Source organism: Eucyclogobius newberryi, unplaced genomic scaffold, assembly GCF_026437365.1.
Source record: "Eucyclogobius newberryi isolate DKJ021-1_F unplaced genomic scaffold, fEucNew1.0.hap1 SCAF_2, whole genome shotgun sequence".
In the NCBI taxonomy this organism is placed as follows: domain Eukaryota; kingdom Metazoa; phylum Chordata; class Actinopteri; order Gobiiformes; family Gobiidae; genus Eucyclogobius; species Eucyclogobius newberryi.
The window spans coordinates 31,200,370-31,217,920 of NW_027315834.1; the positions used below are offsets into that span (position 1 = coordinate 31,200,370).

Consider the following 17,551-nt stretch of genomic DNA (forward strand, 5'->3'; position numbering starts at 1 on the left):
GATCCAGACGTAGTAACAACTTAAAGACACAAAATTTAACTTGCTGTAAATGGAAATTCTCCTGCATAATTCCATGGAAATAGACAACTAAAACATATTTATGCCATACTGTGTAATATTATAACTAAAGGAACAACATTTCCATGGAAAAAAGCAGTAGGAGGTTCCTCTAGGCCAAGTACTGAGCCAAGTACAATTTTAGTCAGTGGTTCTCAAACTTTTCACACCAGGTCTATGATCATATTTGGCTTTCTGAACACAACCAAATCTAACCAGGACTTTATCAGGCCTAAATTGGGGTTAAACATGGTCCGAAGTGAGACTGAATCAGGTTTATAATGATAAATATTGAGTGATCGAAAGAAGATCAAAACATTTTAGCGTACCACCTGGGGCAGCCCTTGTACCACAGTTTGAGAAACACTGTTACCAACAATATTAATGTTTAAAGGATATATATATATATATATATATATATATATATATATATATATATATATATATATATATTATATATACTTGTTATGTCAGTGGTCTGAGTCCACAAACAACTTTTCAAAAGACAGGACATAAGCGGGACGTATCAGCAGCGGCGAGCCTGATGTTGGATGCTAGACGACTAAGTGACATTTCAAATTCCAGAGTCCAATCCCTCCCACGTACACACACACAACCTCCTCCCCCCACACCCCTCCCCTCCCTGCCCTGTGTGTGTCCCCTGGTCACCCCAGGAGGCTCGGCGCTGTCACTTCCTGTTTGTTGACATGCATGTGGCTGTGGCGGCGATGCTCTGGGCTGGCTCCGCATCGCCCCTCTGTGTTTGTGTGTGTGTGTGTGTGTGTGTGTGTGTGTGTGCGTGTGTGTGTGTGTGTGTGTGCGTACAGGCCCAGCCCATTGAGCAGAGCCTCTGAGTGACGGGAGCCGGCCTTGTAATGGAACTCAATTCACTCCGCATATAAAGAGGTCTTTGAACGAGGCAGTGGTCCGAATACATGGACACGCGCGCACGCACAGATGCTGCCCGTGTGGTCGCGCTCGCCGGGGGGTGAGGCTGAAGGGGTGAGGGCGGGGGGAGAGGAGGTCATGGCGGTAGCGGTGGGCTATGGTCGGCTGGGCACACAGAGAAGCTAATTGAAGAGAAATGAGCGACAAGAGGCTGATCTGATCTGAGGGAGAGGGTAAGTTCATAGACGATCACCTGTGGACCTCACAGAAACACAGGCCGACACACCTGCTGCAGTCGCACTCACGTGTGGGACGCTCCGGGATGGATTTATGGAGCTGATAATGATATCTAATGTTACCCATATTTAGATCTTAAAATCCATAAAAAGGCCTAGACAAATGCAGATATGTTATAGCTAACAAGCAACATTTGAATCTATTTTTCAGTGGCAGATAACATTATCATGTGGACTTTGTCTGTTCATCCAAAATCATAAAACATGTGGGTTTGATAGCTTAAAACTTATTAAAGAAGTAAAATGTGAGGAAAAAAATTGCCATATTCGACCAAGAACTACAATGTCTCTGCTGATTAGTTGATTTTTGGCTGGTGTGGACAGATATTGTTTTAAATTTAAATAATTAATTTGGAGTTTTAAATAGATAAAAAAAAAAAAAAAAAAGCAGTTTTGGAATGAGAGTGACTGTGAAAAGATGATTTCAAATTCCGAGCTCCGTCCAAAAAAGTGCTCCTTTGTGCCCGCGTGCGTGGTGCCAGTCAGTGTTCCTGCTGATGTAAAAGATAGATGCCTTTATTGAAGATCACGGCGGAGCAGGAGTTACTGCGGCCGACACATCTCCTCCACTGCCATTTGCATAAATCAGCCTTTGTTTGACGCTGGTGGACAGCAGCCAAGCGCCAACAGAAGGACGAAGCAAGTTAAACTGAAAAAAAAAAAAAAAAGCATGGGACTCTTCCAGAAAAACCCTCCAACAGAAATAAATAATAACAATTATAAGTATTCAAAAACAACACATCAGTAACCACAGCTCAGTGAAGAGAACGACAATCCAGAGAAACAAACACGGTGTCTTAGAGATTTGTATTAGCCACATGAAAGTCAGAGCAGAAGGATTTGTGGAGGCAGATAGAAATGGTTTTGAATATTGAAGCGTCTCCAAGTTAATGTTGCTGCAGAAATACTGGCCAGAGACTGTTTTGTGTGATACAATGCTATTGCATAAATATCCGGGTTTGTTCCCACCATAACGGCGCGCGCCATAATGCTTTTTGTTGGATTGGAAATTAATTAAATACATAAATAAGAAGCGGCAAAACCTGCTGTTTTGTTTCCCCACAGCAGTTATCGAGTCAATTCATCTTGGTGTGGGGCGTCTTCTTTTTTTATCGTATTGTATCATTGTGTGCGCGTCTTTATCGGGGTTTAAATGGCGAACCGAGCAACACTTCTGGCATGTCCCATCTGGCGCGTGGCTTCACAAATCTCCCCTCGCCCCTCGCTCAGTCGCCATCATCACATTTTTTCACCTTGAGCCAAAGCCGGCGTTTGTGTCTTGACCTCGATAGCCCTGAATGTTTTCTCTGTCTCCCAAGATGCACCTGGAGGGGACAGGGCCATCTCTTGCGCCTGTCAGAGAGGCTGTTAGCGCCTGTCCCATGGGGAGAGGGGGGCTGACGCTGCTGGAGATGTCCCTCTATCTCTCCGTGTCACACGAACTGTGGCCCACCACTAATGGCCTTTTCTGCAGAGCTTTTTAGTCATAGTCTTTTTGTTTGTGCGCTGGCTTGTATTCATTTATTCATGTTGGCCCTTTCTTCTCCTCTTTCTTCTTGTCTCCTTACTGTCCCTCTCCCCCCCCTCCCCTCTCTACTCTCTGACCTTGCAGCAGTTGTATGCCGCTCAGTTGGCCGCCATGCAGGTTTCTCCAGGAGGGAAGCAGCACGGAGGCAGCCTGGTCTCTCAAGCCAACCTGAGCGCGCACTCGCCCCCGTCCAACACACACCTACACAGCGACAAGGGCCGCAACTCCCCGCACCAGGGGAAGAACAAGGTAAAACGGAGAGGCCGGGAGGTGGTCCGAACAGCGGAAAGGCCAAAGAAACATGTACCTGACCTGTAGCCAAAACAGTAGAGCGAGGCAGGGCAAAGCTATTATCAGTGAAAGAAAACTCTAGATTTCTCTGATATATTGCTGTTATATTATTGTTTTTTTGTATATATATTTTATTCAGTGTCGACTGCAAGATGGATGTCAACATTTTAGTCAATAATAATGTCATTTATAGACCTCTGTTAAAGCAACTTCTGGGAATAAGTTCACCCAATTATTGACGAAAATGAACTGAGCTTATGTAAACTAGGACTTTTCACGTAATGACAAGTCTTATACAATCTACTTTAAACAAAATGATTGGTTCATCAAGACACTAAGGGTACAACAAGTGTTTCTTTGGTCTTTCTGTTCTACTTCAGAGTTCTTTTCTTGTTCATGTTTGCCGTGCATGAACGTGTTTCGTGCACCATTTCACGTGTGTGTGAGCAGCGCGCACTTCCTCAAACTAATTCTAAGAAACTTTCATTCACAACTTTATCAAAACTCCAGCTGCTTTTTCTGAGAATTTGGGGAGGTGTTGGTGCGGTGTTTGTGGTATTTTCTCGGCTGACTGACCATGAGGCTGAAGGAAAGGTCTTTGTGCATCCAAGTGGAAGTCTATGAATATCTGCTTGGCATAAGAGGCTGCTGACCACCTGCCCCACTCACACCACCTCAGTGCCCCTCGCCGCCCCCACATCGCTGTTCATCCAAAGCAGAACAATATAAGTTTGAAAGACACGCGCGGATACTGAGAACTTTCCTGAAGTGATATTATATTTACAGTATGGTGACGTGAACTATGACTAAAGATAATCACGTTGAAAGATTCTTCTTAAGCAGTATTGATCCACAAGGGAAATTACATGGAGTAGCTCTCAAATTCCAGTGTAAAAAAGGCAAATCAAAGACTAGTATTGAACCTGGATAATCAAATAAAACCAGATCACATAAACAGGACAAAATTGTGCATGTCCTGAACCGTTTTAGAATGATCTCAGCTTTATCAGGTCAGGTAAAAGTAACATAGTAACAAAAAGAAAGTTTAAAAATTGGTATTGAAATTTGAATTTAGTATGGAGCTATTCCTTACTATCGAAATCAAGTTAGACATTTGCACAACAACACAATCAGCGTAAATATCTGTATTCTTCTCGCCCGCTACAAGTTTGGGCCTCTCCTCTCCTGTTCTGTAGATCCCAGGACCGCAGGCTTGTTGTGTCCCAGATTAATGTTTGTGGTTGACCCCAAATCCCACACCCCGGTCTCCCAGACCACTCGCCCCTTTGCTCGGCCCCCTGACTCATGTCCCATTAGCATATATATGGACTTGTGCAGTGGCGGGGCAGTAGGAGCGGTATTGGCCTCCACAGTCAGCCAGCCCACTCCTGCTGGACTCGTATCGGCCCGGGACATGCCCCATGGAGCCAAGATGGCAGACTGACCGCGGTGCCATTTTGGACCCCGGTCCCTTGTGTTGTGGCACTGTTTGTGGATATAAAAGGACTAGGAGTGCTTTGTTCTATAAATGCAAATGGAGGCATATTTTCACTTTTTAGCGTTACTTATTTCATTATCAAATATGTGCTGCTGTTAGGAGTCACAACCGCTTGACTTTAATGGTTTAATTTTTTTTTTTTATGATAATCATCCATAAAAGCAAGACACCTCTTCTCTCTTATGTGTGAAAAATAATAATTGGGACTATTTTAGTAGCTAAATTAAGTATTTTTAGTTCAATCGATATTAATCTGGCTGTTTTTCAGGGATTTGTATTTCATAAAACGGTATTAGTGGCAATACCCAAATTCAGTTACATTTCTTATACCATGAATGTAATATCCATCAACCCACAGTACAACTCACCCCTCTACTTGGCCCTTTCTCTTTTTGCCTTTAGTTGTGACGTCGTCTTTGAGCTTGTCCAGTGAAGCACGCAGCCTCTCTGTCCTCTCTCTTAGACTTTTTGTCATTTTTATTCTCAGGGCGGGTGAGTGACATGTATATTTCAGAGGTAGCTCCCCCCAGTGGGCTTCAGTCATTTAGAGACTCAGTGCTCACAGCTGTTTGGACTCAGGCTCACGGTGCTTAAGTGCTTTACCCTCGGGTGGGACAGGAACACACAGATGCAAGTGCCAAAATGCCAACACACACACACACACACACAAACATAAATAGAGAGGTGTACGGCCCTGACGACACTTCACCAGCCTCTGTCCCATGCAGCACAAATCACTGCAGTCTACATGCACCATTGTTGTACGCAAGACTGGAGCTTCATGCATGCATATTCACGCTTCTGCCGGACCATATGCACGCTCAGAGTGGACACGCACACACGCACTTCAAATTGTCTATATACATTATATTTTGACATTGCTGCAAGTGCAATTTGAGTCAACAGCACAAATAAAATCTATATAATCTTCTCAAAAAGGCAGATGTTGCATGCACTAACAAAATAATTACACAAACCTTATATAATTTGGCCAGACAGATGAAAAACATATTTATTAACCTTAAAGCTGGGTTGAGTCAATTTAGCATTTTCTACCAAAAGCAGAACTTTGTGACAAAAAGATTTTACATCTCGTCATGGAAATAAGAGCGAAAAGCAGCACTCTGATTGGCTGTGCCTGGGTGTGAAAATATGGTAACCCAGCTTTAATAAAGCAGGAACAAGACATAACTCTAGTTTATTAAGAATGATTCAGTCTTTTTAACCACTTATATCTAATACCTTACCACCTAAATCAAGTTCACTTGTTCATTGTGAATTAAATCTTTGTTCGGCGCTTTATAAATGCTAATTAAGGCGTAGTAATTATAATGTGTTACCAAAAACACATTTGCCAAATAAAAATAGAATTGAATTGATTTATTTATGGAATGCTTGTCATAGTAAAGTATAAAGACAGTGGAAAATGGTGAGCAGTAGTTATTTCTTACTATTTTTTAGCTTGAACACAGCTATTCCTCCACCGCCCCCAGACAATACGAACTGGCACAACACATCTTTAATTAACCTCTATCTCCTTTAATAAAACTTGGATACAAAATCGAGACGCCAGCTTCTTCACAAGTCCAGAGAACCCCCCGCCCCTCCCCTGGTGTCCTGCCTCTGTCCCTCTGGCTCTCACTGTCACTGGGCTTGTTCCTTCCTCTCCCGGAGCTGCAGACAATTTCAGCAGCCAAGAAAGACCCACAAAGCCAATTGTATTAATTCAAGATTCGCCTGCCGCAAATGCACACGTCATGAGATTTAAGAGCCTGTTGAACAATGTGCCGACAAACAAATGGGTCCAAGCCTCTCAGCTCTCTACTGTCTCAACTAATTCCCCCGCACTGGCATAAAGCACGTTGGCCACCGTCCCACTACAGGATTTGGCTTGGCACTCAGAAAACTCCCCAATCCTACTGTACAAGAGGCATAATCTATTTGTAATAAATATTTAAATGCTCCCGAACAGCCAACGCTCACCATAATAAGGGTCAGGATTGAGAATATCGGATTCTCTTTTTCTTTGCTGCTTCTTTGGTCCATTGTTTCTCTGTCGACATCATTGGGGGTCTCGGCATATTTAGAAAGGCCCCCTAACTAATAAAGGACAATCCGGTTAGGCCTCTATATGCACACTCACCGTAGACACACTGCAGTTGGAGCTTGTGCACATCCATACACACATTTACAAGGGGCTTAATTGAGATCATGTAATTGAACCGGCTTAGAACCAGCAAAAGTCAGTCTTAATGAGTGGAGAATGCACATGCAGACACACGATAAGATGCGTATTTCCTACTTCTAAGCAGCAGTGTGACTAATGATGTTAAAATAACCTATGCATATATATATTAAGTATTGATCAGTTATGGGTGACTGTGAATGGGACGGCAAAAGGATAAGAGGTTAAGGTGGGACTGCTCTGGCCCATGAGCTGCTGTTGTGTCTGTCTTTTAATTAAGTCGTTTAATTACACTGATGATGCATCTGGACCCACAGCTCAATCTAATTCCTTCCTTCCTGTCATGTGACCCTCAAAACCACTCCGTGAATGGCTTAGGCCATCAGCAGGAGTGACGGTGCCATGACATTTAGCATGATAAAGGCTCCCGGCCTTGTCTGGTGGTCCACACACATGTGAGAGAGCGCTGTCAGCTGATGTTCAATGAACTTCGACCCCAGATGTTGAAGTTGTGACCCCATGTAAAAGTCTGTGGTGGGCGCCGACAGTGTGCGCTGTGACACTGACAGTGGCATCACACACAGTGTTTGCTGGAGGAGAGTATTGATCGGTGCAGAGTGCGTGCTTGTCAGTTCTCAGTTCTACACACTCTCCACGTTCAGCCATGAAGGTCCCTTGATTCTAATGGAGCAAGTGCACATTGAAGTGGCAGACTGTGCTCTGGTGTTGGTCTCTTCTGTGGAGCATTTGTGCTTTGTGGTTTGTTTGTCAGTACCAGACACTTTCAGATTAATTTCAAGGTGTTTCTCTACATCAGGTGTAGATTGTGCAGCCTTTGTGTTTGCATGATGAGAAAGAGCTTTGAGCGCATGCTTACTGAGAGCAGTGTGCACGTGCACGAGCATGAACTATCCCACCTCTGCCCTGAGTGAGGGCCAGAGCTTTGCTTGTAAAAACATTGTGTTGCATGTAAATGTCAGTGGTTTGCACCTAAATCTGTCATTTGTTTTTGTCCGTGCCTTATTTTTTCCGCTTGGACGCGGGCAGTGGCATGCACCGTGTCATAAGTCCCGCCAGGCTTGCCCTAGATTGCTCTGCATGGGCTCCGTTCAATAGGTCCGTGTTGAGTTAATTGCGTTGATCTGGATGAAGGAGAGCGAGGGTCCTCCCTGCCTCCTATTTCTAAATTTTGACGCTGGTCACAGCAGGGAACTGTGCTGTTTTGGTTTTTGCAGGACAGTGAGGGTGCACAGCCACTGAACCTGTCGGCCAAGCCTAAGGCATCCGAGAGCAAGTCACCCACCTCCCCCCCAACTTCCCCACAGGTCCATGCTGCCGCTGGTGCCAAGATGGGCCCAGGCTCCTTGAAGCACAGCATCGCCCCCTCCAGCATCGGAGGACCGCAGGCCAGAATCAGCTCAATAGGTAGGTCACTGCTACAACTTCTCAAAGTAAGAACTCCACACAAGCTTTCACAGTGTGAGTTTAATCTATCACTATAAATAAGCATAATCCAGCTCTTAACTCCTGGACCTTTTACATATTCAGTACTTTTTTACATGTGGTCAATGGTCTTGTTTGTTAGACGAACACTGCAGGCTCTATTTTAGCATTTTAGTTAAAAAAATTTGCTTGCTTTTCCTAATAAATTTGGCCAGAATTCAAAATACACTAATTTAACCCACTCCCATGCTGACTTTAAGCCAACAATAGACTAAACATGGGAAACCAAGCTTGTTTTTGACCAAATGTCAATCTGTATTAGTGCCAGATTAATCCTGGTCCCTATAGCGCACCAGTCCTTCATTATGGAAGTGTATAGAGCTGTATCTCCTTGAGTAGAGCACAAGATGGGCCATTGACCAAACGCGCTTGTATTGAGCCTTGGAAAGAGGACGGCTTGGCTCTGCTGTTATAGTGGTGTTTTCAAGAATACATTTCACCATTATTACCGGTGCCAGAGCTATAATCAAGCCGGGCCATATTGCACACATATATCAAATATGGCATGGACATGAATCACTATTTTGTGCCTCCTAATCCATTTCTTCACGCATTGCTGATAGTTCAAATATTACACATATGTAACAAGCTATAATTAGTGTTAGTGTTTAGCGTCCGTGTTGCTATTCGCCCCGGGGCTGCTTCATTGTTCCCTGTTTATTAGTGACTGAATGAGACAGAAGCGTTTGGAGCTGCGGAGGGTAAGAGCGCCACAGAGATGCGGATTAACACTTTTTTTTTTCTCCCTGCGCGGGGGAATAATGCAGAGAGGAGAGGATGACAGACAGTCGCTATCACCAATGAGATTAGACAAGCCTCTTACCCGAGCCAGGACAGCGCCGCATTACTGACACAATGACAGCTAACACTCACTCACCTCCCATGCAATACGCTCTTAGTCATTTTCCCCCCTGTTTTTCACCGCTAATCTCACTGTTTGTCCCAATAAATCGTCGGATTTAATATCAGATTAGTGGATTTGCAGTCCCAGATGTTTTTTGTCCAGGTGAATGGATTAGGCGGGTAAAGTTTGTGTGTGATCCGCCGATGTTTTTTTTTGTGTGTGTGTTTTTTTTGCATTGTACATTTCCCAGTTCCATCTGTTGCCACCCACCAAGTCACAGGTGCATTCTTAATATAATGTATATGGGGAAAAGCTAAGGGATACTCACTTGAAGATGAGTTCAAACTGACTAATAGACAATTAAAAATGCTTGTGTACAATATTCTATACTTATGCACATACATTGAAGATGCAGAAACTTTTACAAAATGTTTTATTGTGAATTTAGACAAAATGTTGGCCTATAGTGATGAATGTCTTCCAAATTTTACAAAATAATCCAGATTATGCAGGATAGCAGTAAATATAATGATACAATACAGCATAATAAAATAGTTTGAGATGTCCATAGTTGCTATCATGAATTACAGATGTTTTTCCTGTGGGGTCAAATTAAGGTAAAACAGAAAATTGAGCAGAGGATTATTCCCTTCGTCACCACAAACCACCGTCTCTTCCTGGAACACATGCACTTTAACAGAATATATCAATCCTATTTTAACACTGATTGCCCCAGAGATTTGAGGACAAAAACAAGAGTTTGGTCATAAAATGTTTGTCGGTCGTCAGTTAAAAAGCCATTAGCCCAGTGCACAGAAACCATCCATAACAACATATAAAAGAATTAAAAATGTTGTCGCTTTGAGCAGAGCAGGATTGTCACAATATTACATTTCAAATATGATTCTAGTACGGGGAAAAAAGAAGAAGAAAAAAGAGTTTATTGGCAATAAATAAATAAATACTCTGTACAAATATTTCAAAAAACAATAGAAAGTTAGATTTTCAAAACTAAATATTAGTACTTTAGTTGATATAATATTTAACCACATGGACCTAGACTGTAGTGATAAAGAAGAACATTCTAAAACAATTCATAAAAGATTAAACATTTTCAGTATTGATTCTCACTCAAATGCGTGTCTAGTTTTGATACTAAACTAGTTTCACCATATATTAGTATTAGGGTATTGATCTTGTGACAAGCTTAGAATATTTGATCTTATTTTTTGTTCAGATTTTGTGCCATATTAAATCATTACACATAAGTGCGTCTGCCACTGTCTGCTCCTGTCCCGCATCTTCTCGGTTCTTTCTGACACCCCCTAGAGGCACCTCAATCTTCCCCCACTACACCCATCCATCCATCGTCCTGTCCCAGCCACATCTGAAGGCTTGTCATCGCCTGTACCTCCTGTTTCTATCACACATGGATTTGTCGACGGGGCTGTCAGAAAGGCTACTGTTTCCCTGTGACCTTGGGGCGTCTACATTTGTGTGGAGAAAAAACACTTGACCCCTCAACTCTATCTTAACTGGGTCATAGCTACTTATAGCATAGCATGTAATTACAAATGTTTCTTTTATATGAGCGATGTGTCCCCTATTGTTTTGTCTCTTAAAGCTGGGGGACATGATTTTACACAGCGAAAGGAGGAATTAAACATTTAAATCTGTTTAACTTGTTCCTAGCTCTCACAAACCTTTTGGCACATCATTAATACCCACGTGTGCTTTTATCAGATGGTAAAGTGAAACTGGACCACCCAAGCACAGCCAATCAGAGCGCTGCTTTCGGCTCTCACTTCTGCTCTCACTGCTTGAGAAATAAATGGGAGACATAAAACACTTTATTTTTACATGCAGACAGCACGCTGTGGTCTCATTTTTGTCACAAAGTCCTGCTTTTAATGCTCAAAATATACTCAAAATATACTAATGTGTTAATTTCCAATTATTTCTATATATATTTTAAAGTTAAGGTTTATCATGTTTATAAGACTGCATTAAGTAAATAAAGTTGAGGTTTATCATGTTTATAAGACTGCATTTGACCCATCTCTCTGGAGCAGCCTTTCAAGTGGACAGGTGTAGGACAGGTGTAGGACAGGTGTAGGACAGGTGCAGGACTGACATAATGTGCATGTTTGGGTTGATCGTGAAACTAGACACATACAGAGCTCATGCAAACTCCACAAACAATTAGCAAAAATGTCAGAGTCAACAATATGAATATCTTGGATCTCTTCAGAGTTGTAGGCCGGACCTCCTTGCCCCTGCACAATCTGGATTACTAGTGCCTGTCAGTTATTATATGCCACGTTCCAACACTCTCACATCCCTCCCTCTTTTATTTTTGACACCAGATTAAAATCGACTGCTACACATTTTGCGGTTATGACTTCTGAAAGAGTTCACGGCTCTGTCATTACCAATCTGAAGCCTTAATCTGGCATGAGATGGCATTAGCGGTGCGGATTAGCGTCGATAAAGGCCCCACAAATCAGCCGCGCCTTTTTGTTGCAAGCTAACAGGGCTGATAGAGAGATACCATTGCCGCACACACACACACACACACACACACACATACACACACACACACCCCTAGCTTGGGTTTGTCAGAAATAAAAGGAATAATGGGTGCGTGAGATGGGATCTTAATACAGAGGCGAAGCAGATGTTCATATGGAAATTTGGCTGGATTACGATCTCAGAAAAGAGTTGTGTGGACATGGCAAAGTTCCATGTCAGTTGTATTTTTGTTATTTATTTATTTATTTGCACATACAAGAAAATCATTGCAAAAAATACAACAATTTAAAAGATTGTGCAGGAGAGTGAGAAGACCATCTGGTTTTATGAGACCACCTCCCCTAAAACATGCTGCTAGTGCATTAGTGCATTACAATATTTATATTTTATATATATATATATATATATATATATATATATATATATATATATATATTTAATTTATTTTAAGAAATATATCAGTTTTAATTGTATTTTAAAACAGTCAAGTGGGGAGCTGGACGTGAGAGTAGAAGACAAATTATTCCAGAGGGTCAGATCTTTCTACTTTAGTGTTTTTGATTAGTTGTAGAAGAAAAGATAAAAGGAAGGATATGTTAAAAAGTTGTGCACATACTTATACATGAAAACAACAGATGTTAATATTAACAATATTTAGACAAAAATGTGCATTTTCCATTTTATTGAGGATTTCAGTCAGTCTTGCTGTAAGGAAGGTAGTTGAACATGAATAAAAAGGATAAGGGCTGCATGGGTTCTGCATTGGAGAAAACAATGATGTCATGATGATGGCAAAAAAAAAGCCTTTATTTCACTATTGTAGTACGTAATATTTAACGCGTAATTGGACATAATGTGTATATTTTGTTATTAAATAAGTAAAATTGGCTCATTTGTTTCAGGGTACAGACCAGTTAGCAGTGTAAAAGTCAAAACGATTAATCTAATCTGACTTGTAGTGATTAAAAATGTATTTTTTGACATTCTTTTCTATTTGCCTGGGCTTAGAACTGGCACAAACACTGATGCCACTCATGACCCTCTTTTTTTCTACATTATAAGGCTATACTTTGTACAAATTAGATATATTTCACCCACATTAGAAGTGGAATTCACACAAATGTCTAAATCCAACATATAAACTGTATATATTAAATCTCTTTTTCATGTCACAAATAAAGTTTGTTTTGAATACTTTCTCTCAGTACTTTGTTTATCTGTTGACCTGTGGGCTGTAGACGCCGGTGGGCAGTTTGCATGTGGCTAAAGGCGCTCTGTGACTAACACTTAGCTCAACACTGACTCTATGTTTTTCACAGACAAACAACTGCCCCTCTTGAGCTTTATGCTAATGTCTTTACCTCACGGCTCTGCTGAAAAGTATTTTTAAATGCAGTATTTGTCACGCACACGTCCTTTTTTCCTTTCCTCTTCAGTATTTTTCCCTATAATCTTGTTGATGATATTTGTTGTGTGTCGTCCCAGCAGACCTCTTGTCCTCCCTGACCTCCGGGGCGTATCTGAACGATCACGAGGCTGTGTCCAAGGCCTTCGCCGAGGCCCGGCAGATGAAGGAGCAGCTCAAGAGAGAGCAACAGGTGCTGGACGCTAAAGTGGCAGCAGTCAGCACCCTCAACCTCAACAACGGCCGCTCCGATAAGGTATGACGCCCAAATACAAGCGGCAGAAATACAATCAGACGTCCCGTGAAACAGAACACTTACCTAGCCTGAATATTTGCATCACTTTTAGTTTTGAGCCCATTTTGAATGATGTGCACTAAAATAAATATAAATGGTTCCTATTATGATGATGTCACAAATTGTATTCTTCCATTTACCGGTATTGTAAAAGAAAAAAAGAACAAATCCTTAATTTTTAGCGAACAGCTTTACAAACGTTCTGAATTTTTGACTCCACGTTGCTTCTAGAATTCTCACAATTATAATTTTTGAGTACAAGTACAATACAATTATGGATTAAATGTATAATCTTCATGCCCCTTATGGTTTAGAAATGTATAGAATGGTTGATAAGTTTTCAATTTTTAGCAATGCGAGGAAATGGAAATAGCACCTGAATTTAGTCCCTAGTTTTGAGAAACATTTTTAAGCCAAAATAAATTCACATTAATAAAAAACACTGATTAGTACCTTTGTTTTGTTTTTTATGAACACAGACGTCACAAGAAACACTAAAACACATTTTTAAGGCTTCTTTGTGTCATCACCAAACTCTCCTCTTCAATGTCATATTCCATTTGACTTTAATGAGAGGATAAATTCACATTACTCTACACACATATTCCAAATCATCATTAGCAATTAAAACCCACTTTACAGTTCATCTTTCTTTAAACATGTTACAAAAGCATGTGGAGAAATACACGTCGTTCGGTTGCCGCGGTGCAGTAATTCGTCGCGCCATGTGCCGCGCTCGTATGTAGGAGGTAAATGACGCTCCACCGTGCGCGGCTCCAATGTGTTGATGCTAAACAGGGCCAGATAAGGTGAAGACTAGAGGCGTCTTGGAGGTGGTGTGTGTGTGTGTGTGTGTGTGTGTGTGTGTGTGTGTGTGTGTGTGTTTTTGTGTGTGTGTGGGGGGGGGGGGGTAATTTGAAATGACGGGCTCCTCGGCAGCAAGGAAAAATTGTAATTATTTGTAGAACACTTTTAGAGTCGGCTCCATCGCGCAAACACACACACACATTTACTGTAGAAACACACACACATTTACTGTAGAAACACACACACATTTACTGTAGAAACACACACACATTTAGTGTAGAAACACACACACATTTAGTGTAGAAACACACACACATTTACTGTAGAAACACACACACATTTAGTGTAGAAACACACACACATTTACTGTAGAAACACACACACATTTACTGTAGAAACACACACACATTTACTGTAGAAACACACACACATTTACTGTAGGAACACACACACATTTACTGTAGAAACACACACACATTTACTGTAGAAACACACACACATTTACTGTAGAAACACACACACATTTACTGTAGAAACACACACACGTTTAGTGTAGAAACACACACACATTTACTGTAGAAACACACACACATTTACTGTAGGAACACACACACATTTACTGTAGAAACACACACACATTTACTGTAGAAACACACACACATTTACTGTAGAAACACACACACACATTTACTGTAGAAACACACACACATTTACTGTAGAAACACACACACATTTACTGTAGAAACACACACACACATTTACTGTAGAAACACACACACATTTACTGTAGAAACACACACACATTTACTGTAGAAACACACACACATTTAGTGTAGAAACACACACACATTTACTGTAGAAACACACACACATTTAGTGTAGAAACACACACACATTTACTGTAGAAACACACACACATTTACTGTAGAAACACACACACATTTAGTGTAGAAACACACACACATTTAGTGTAGAAACACACACACATTTACTGTAGAAACACACACACATTTAGTGTAGAAACACACACACGTTTAGTGTAGAAACACACACACGTTTAGTGTAGAAACACACACACGTTTAGTGTAGAAACACACACACATTTAGTGTAGAAACACACACACATTTAGTGTAGAAACACACACACGTTTAGTGTAGAAACACACACACATTTAGTGTAGAAACACACACACATTTAGTGTAGAAACACACACACATTTAGTGTAGAAACACACACACAAACACACACACGTTTAGTGTAGAAACACACACACATTTAGTGTAGAAACACACACACATTTAGTGTAGAAACACACACACGTTTAGTGTAGAAACACACACACATTTACTGTAGAAACACACACACATTTACTGTAGAAACACACACACATTTACTGTAGAAACACACACACACATTTACTGTAGAAACACACACATTTACTGTAGAAACACACACACGTTTAGTGTAGAAACACACACACATTTACTGTAGAAACACACACACGTTTAGTGTAGAAACACACACACATTTACTGTAGAAACACACACACATTTACTGTAGAAACACACACACATTTACTGTAGGAACACACACACATTTACTGTAGAAACACACACACATTTACTGTAGAAACACACACACATTTACTGTAGAAACACACACACACATTTACTGTAGAAACACACACACATTTACTGTAGAAACACACACACATTTACTGTAGAAACACACACACATTTAGTGTAGAAACACACACACATTTACTGTAGAAACACACACACATTTAGTGTAGAAACACACACACATTTACTGTAGAAACACACACACATTTACTGTAGAAACACACACACATTTAGTGTAGAAACACACACACGAAACACACACACATTTACTGTAGAAACACACACACATTTAGTGTAGAAACACACACACGTTTAGTGTAGAAACACACACACGTTTAGTGTAGAAACACACACACGTTTAGTGTAGAAACACACACACATTTAGTGTAGAAACACACACACGTTTAGTGTAGAAACACACACACATTTAGTGTAGAAACACACACACGTTTAGTGTAGAAACACACACACATTTAGTGTAGAAACACACACACATTTAGTGTAGAAACACACACACATTTAGTGTAGAAACACACACACGTTTAGTGTAGAAACACACACACATTTAGTGTAGAAACACACACACATTTAGTGTAGAAACACACACACATTTAGTGTAGAAACACACACACGCACAGTTGCAACACAACTCTCTCCAAAGACAGACATATTTACAGTCTTTATGTCGTTATATTTCGTTGCTAAATCATCAGATTGATTGATGAATGCGTTTTGACACTGGGTTTCCCTAATATCCAGTGTGTGTGTGTTTTGACACACTTCTCCCATTGGCTGCTACTCACTGACTTAATTAATGACTGCTCATTCAGAGATTATAATTAAGGCATTATTAGTCAGTAACGGTCGATAAGAGAAAAAGTCATTTAGACTCATAATCCAGATGATAGAAAAAGAGGGACAGGTTATGTAAAGTGTGTGTTTGCATCAGAGAGGAAATAGATAAAGAGCTGAATTGAACACATTCATCTACAGAATGAAAGATAAGATGAGAAATTCCTTTATTGTCTACACATGGGGAAATTTCATTGTTGCAACGCAGGTAGATACAGAGGAAAAGGACAGATCACTTATAGGAAGTTTAAAAAACACTCTTTATAGAAGAACTCTTACAAACAAAACTCTTATAAACAAAAACTCTTATAAACAAAAACTCTTATAAACAAAAACTCCTATAGACAAAACCTCTCATTTCTTAATAAGGAATGAAGGGGAAAATAAAGAAAAAATAAAATAAAAACAGCTAGCGTAAGACAAGATAATACTAATAATAATGGTAAAATAAACACTCTATTTTCATCAGGTATATGCACATGAATGTGACATTATTGTGAAAGAACATGTATTTTATTTTATTTGTTTACAGAAAATCGAATATGACTAGTATTTAAGATTTGAAAAGGAAGCAATTTCAGAAAGTCAAAATGCAATACGTGACCATTTGAGACGTTTGAAGCGAGTTATGATGACGAGATGATGTAGTGTCTGTGATGTGAGCCTGGACTGGGCGCTGCGTTCACACTCGCGCTGGTGTGTCATTGTGGACGTCTCTGCCTCGCGTCCCGACCCAAAGTTTCCCCTCCAATCCACTTTCCCCGTGTTCTGTACCGAGCCTACAGTCGCGGCCTCTCGTTTACATTGATTTTGAGCCATATTTGATTTGCAAACACATCGAATCATTCTAAAATCAGCAAAATTCAACCGTAGAATCTCCTTTCGTTATTGGCACAGATTAAAAGCCTCATTGCCGGACACGACCACAACAGAAACAGCTAACTCTT

At 40.7% G+C, this 17,551-nt stretch overlaps 1 protein-coding gene across 9 annotated transcripts in view; it reads left to right on the forward strand.

Moving 5' to 3' along the window:
- Nucleotides 1-17,551, forward strand: part of sox5 (SRY-box transcription factor 5) — a 135,652-nt gene that overhangs the window by 108,069 nt on the left and 10,032 nt on the right. For 4 of the 9 annotated variants that reach the window (XM_072455010.1, XM_072455012.1, XM_072455014.1 and 1 more), the window contains 3 exons: nucleotides 2,854-3,018; nucleotides 7,979-8,168; nucleotides 13,108-13,283. In XM_072455010.1, coding sequence (XP_072311111.1) covers nucleotides 2,854-3,018; nucleotides 7,979-8,168; nucleotides 13,108-13,283 — 531 coding nt within the window. The remainder of the gene's footprint in view (nucleotides 1-2,853; nucleotides 3,019-7,978; nucleotides 8,169-13,107; nucleotides 13,284-17,551) is intronic. The other 5 variants (XM_072455011.1, XM_072455013.1, XM_072455019.1 and 2 more) reach the window with 3 other exon arrangements.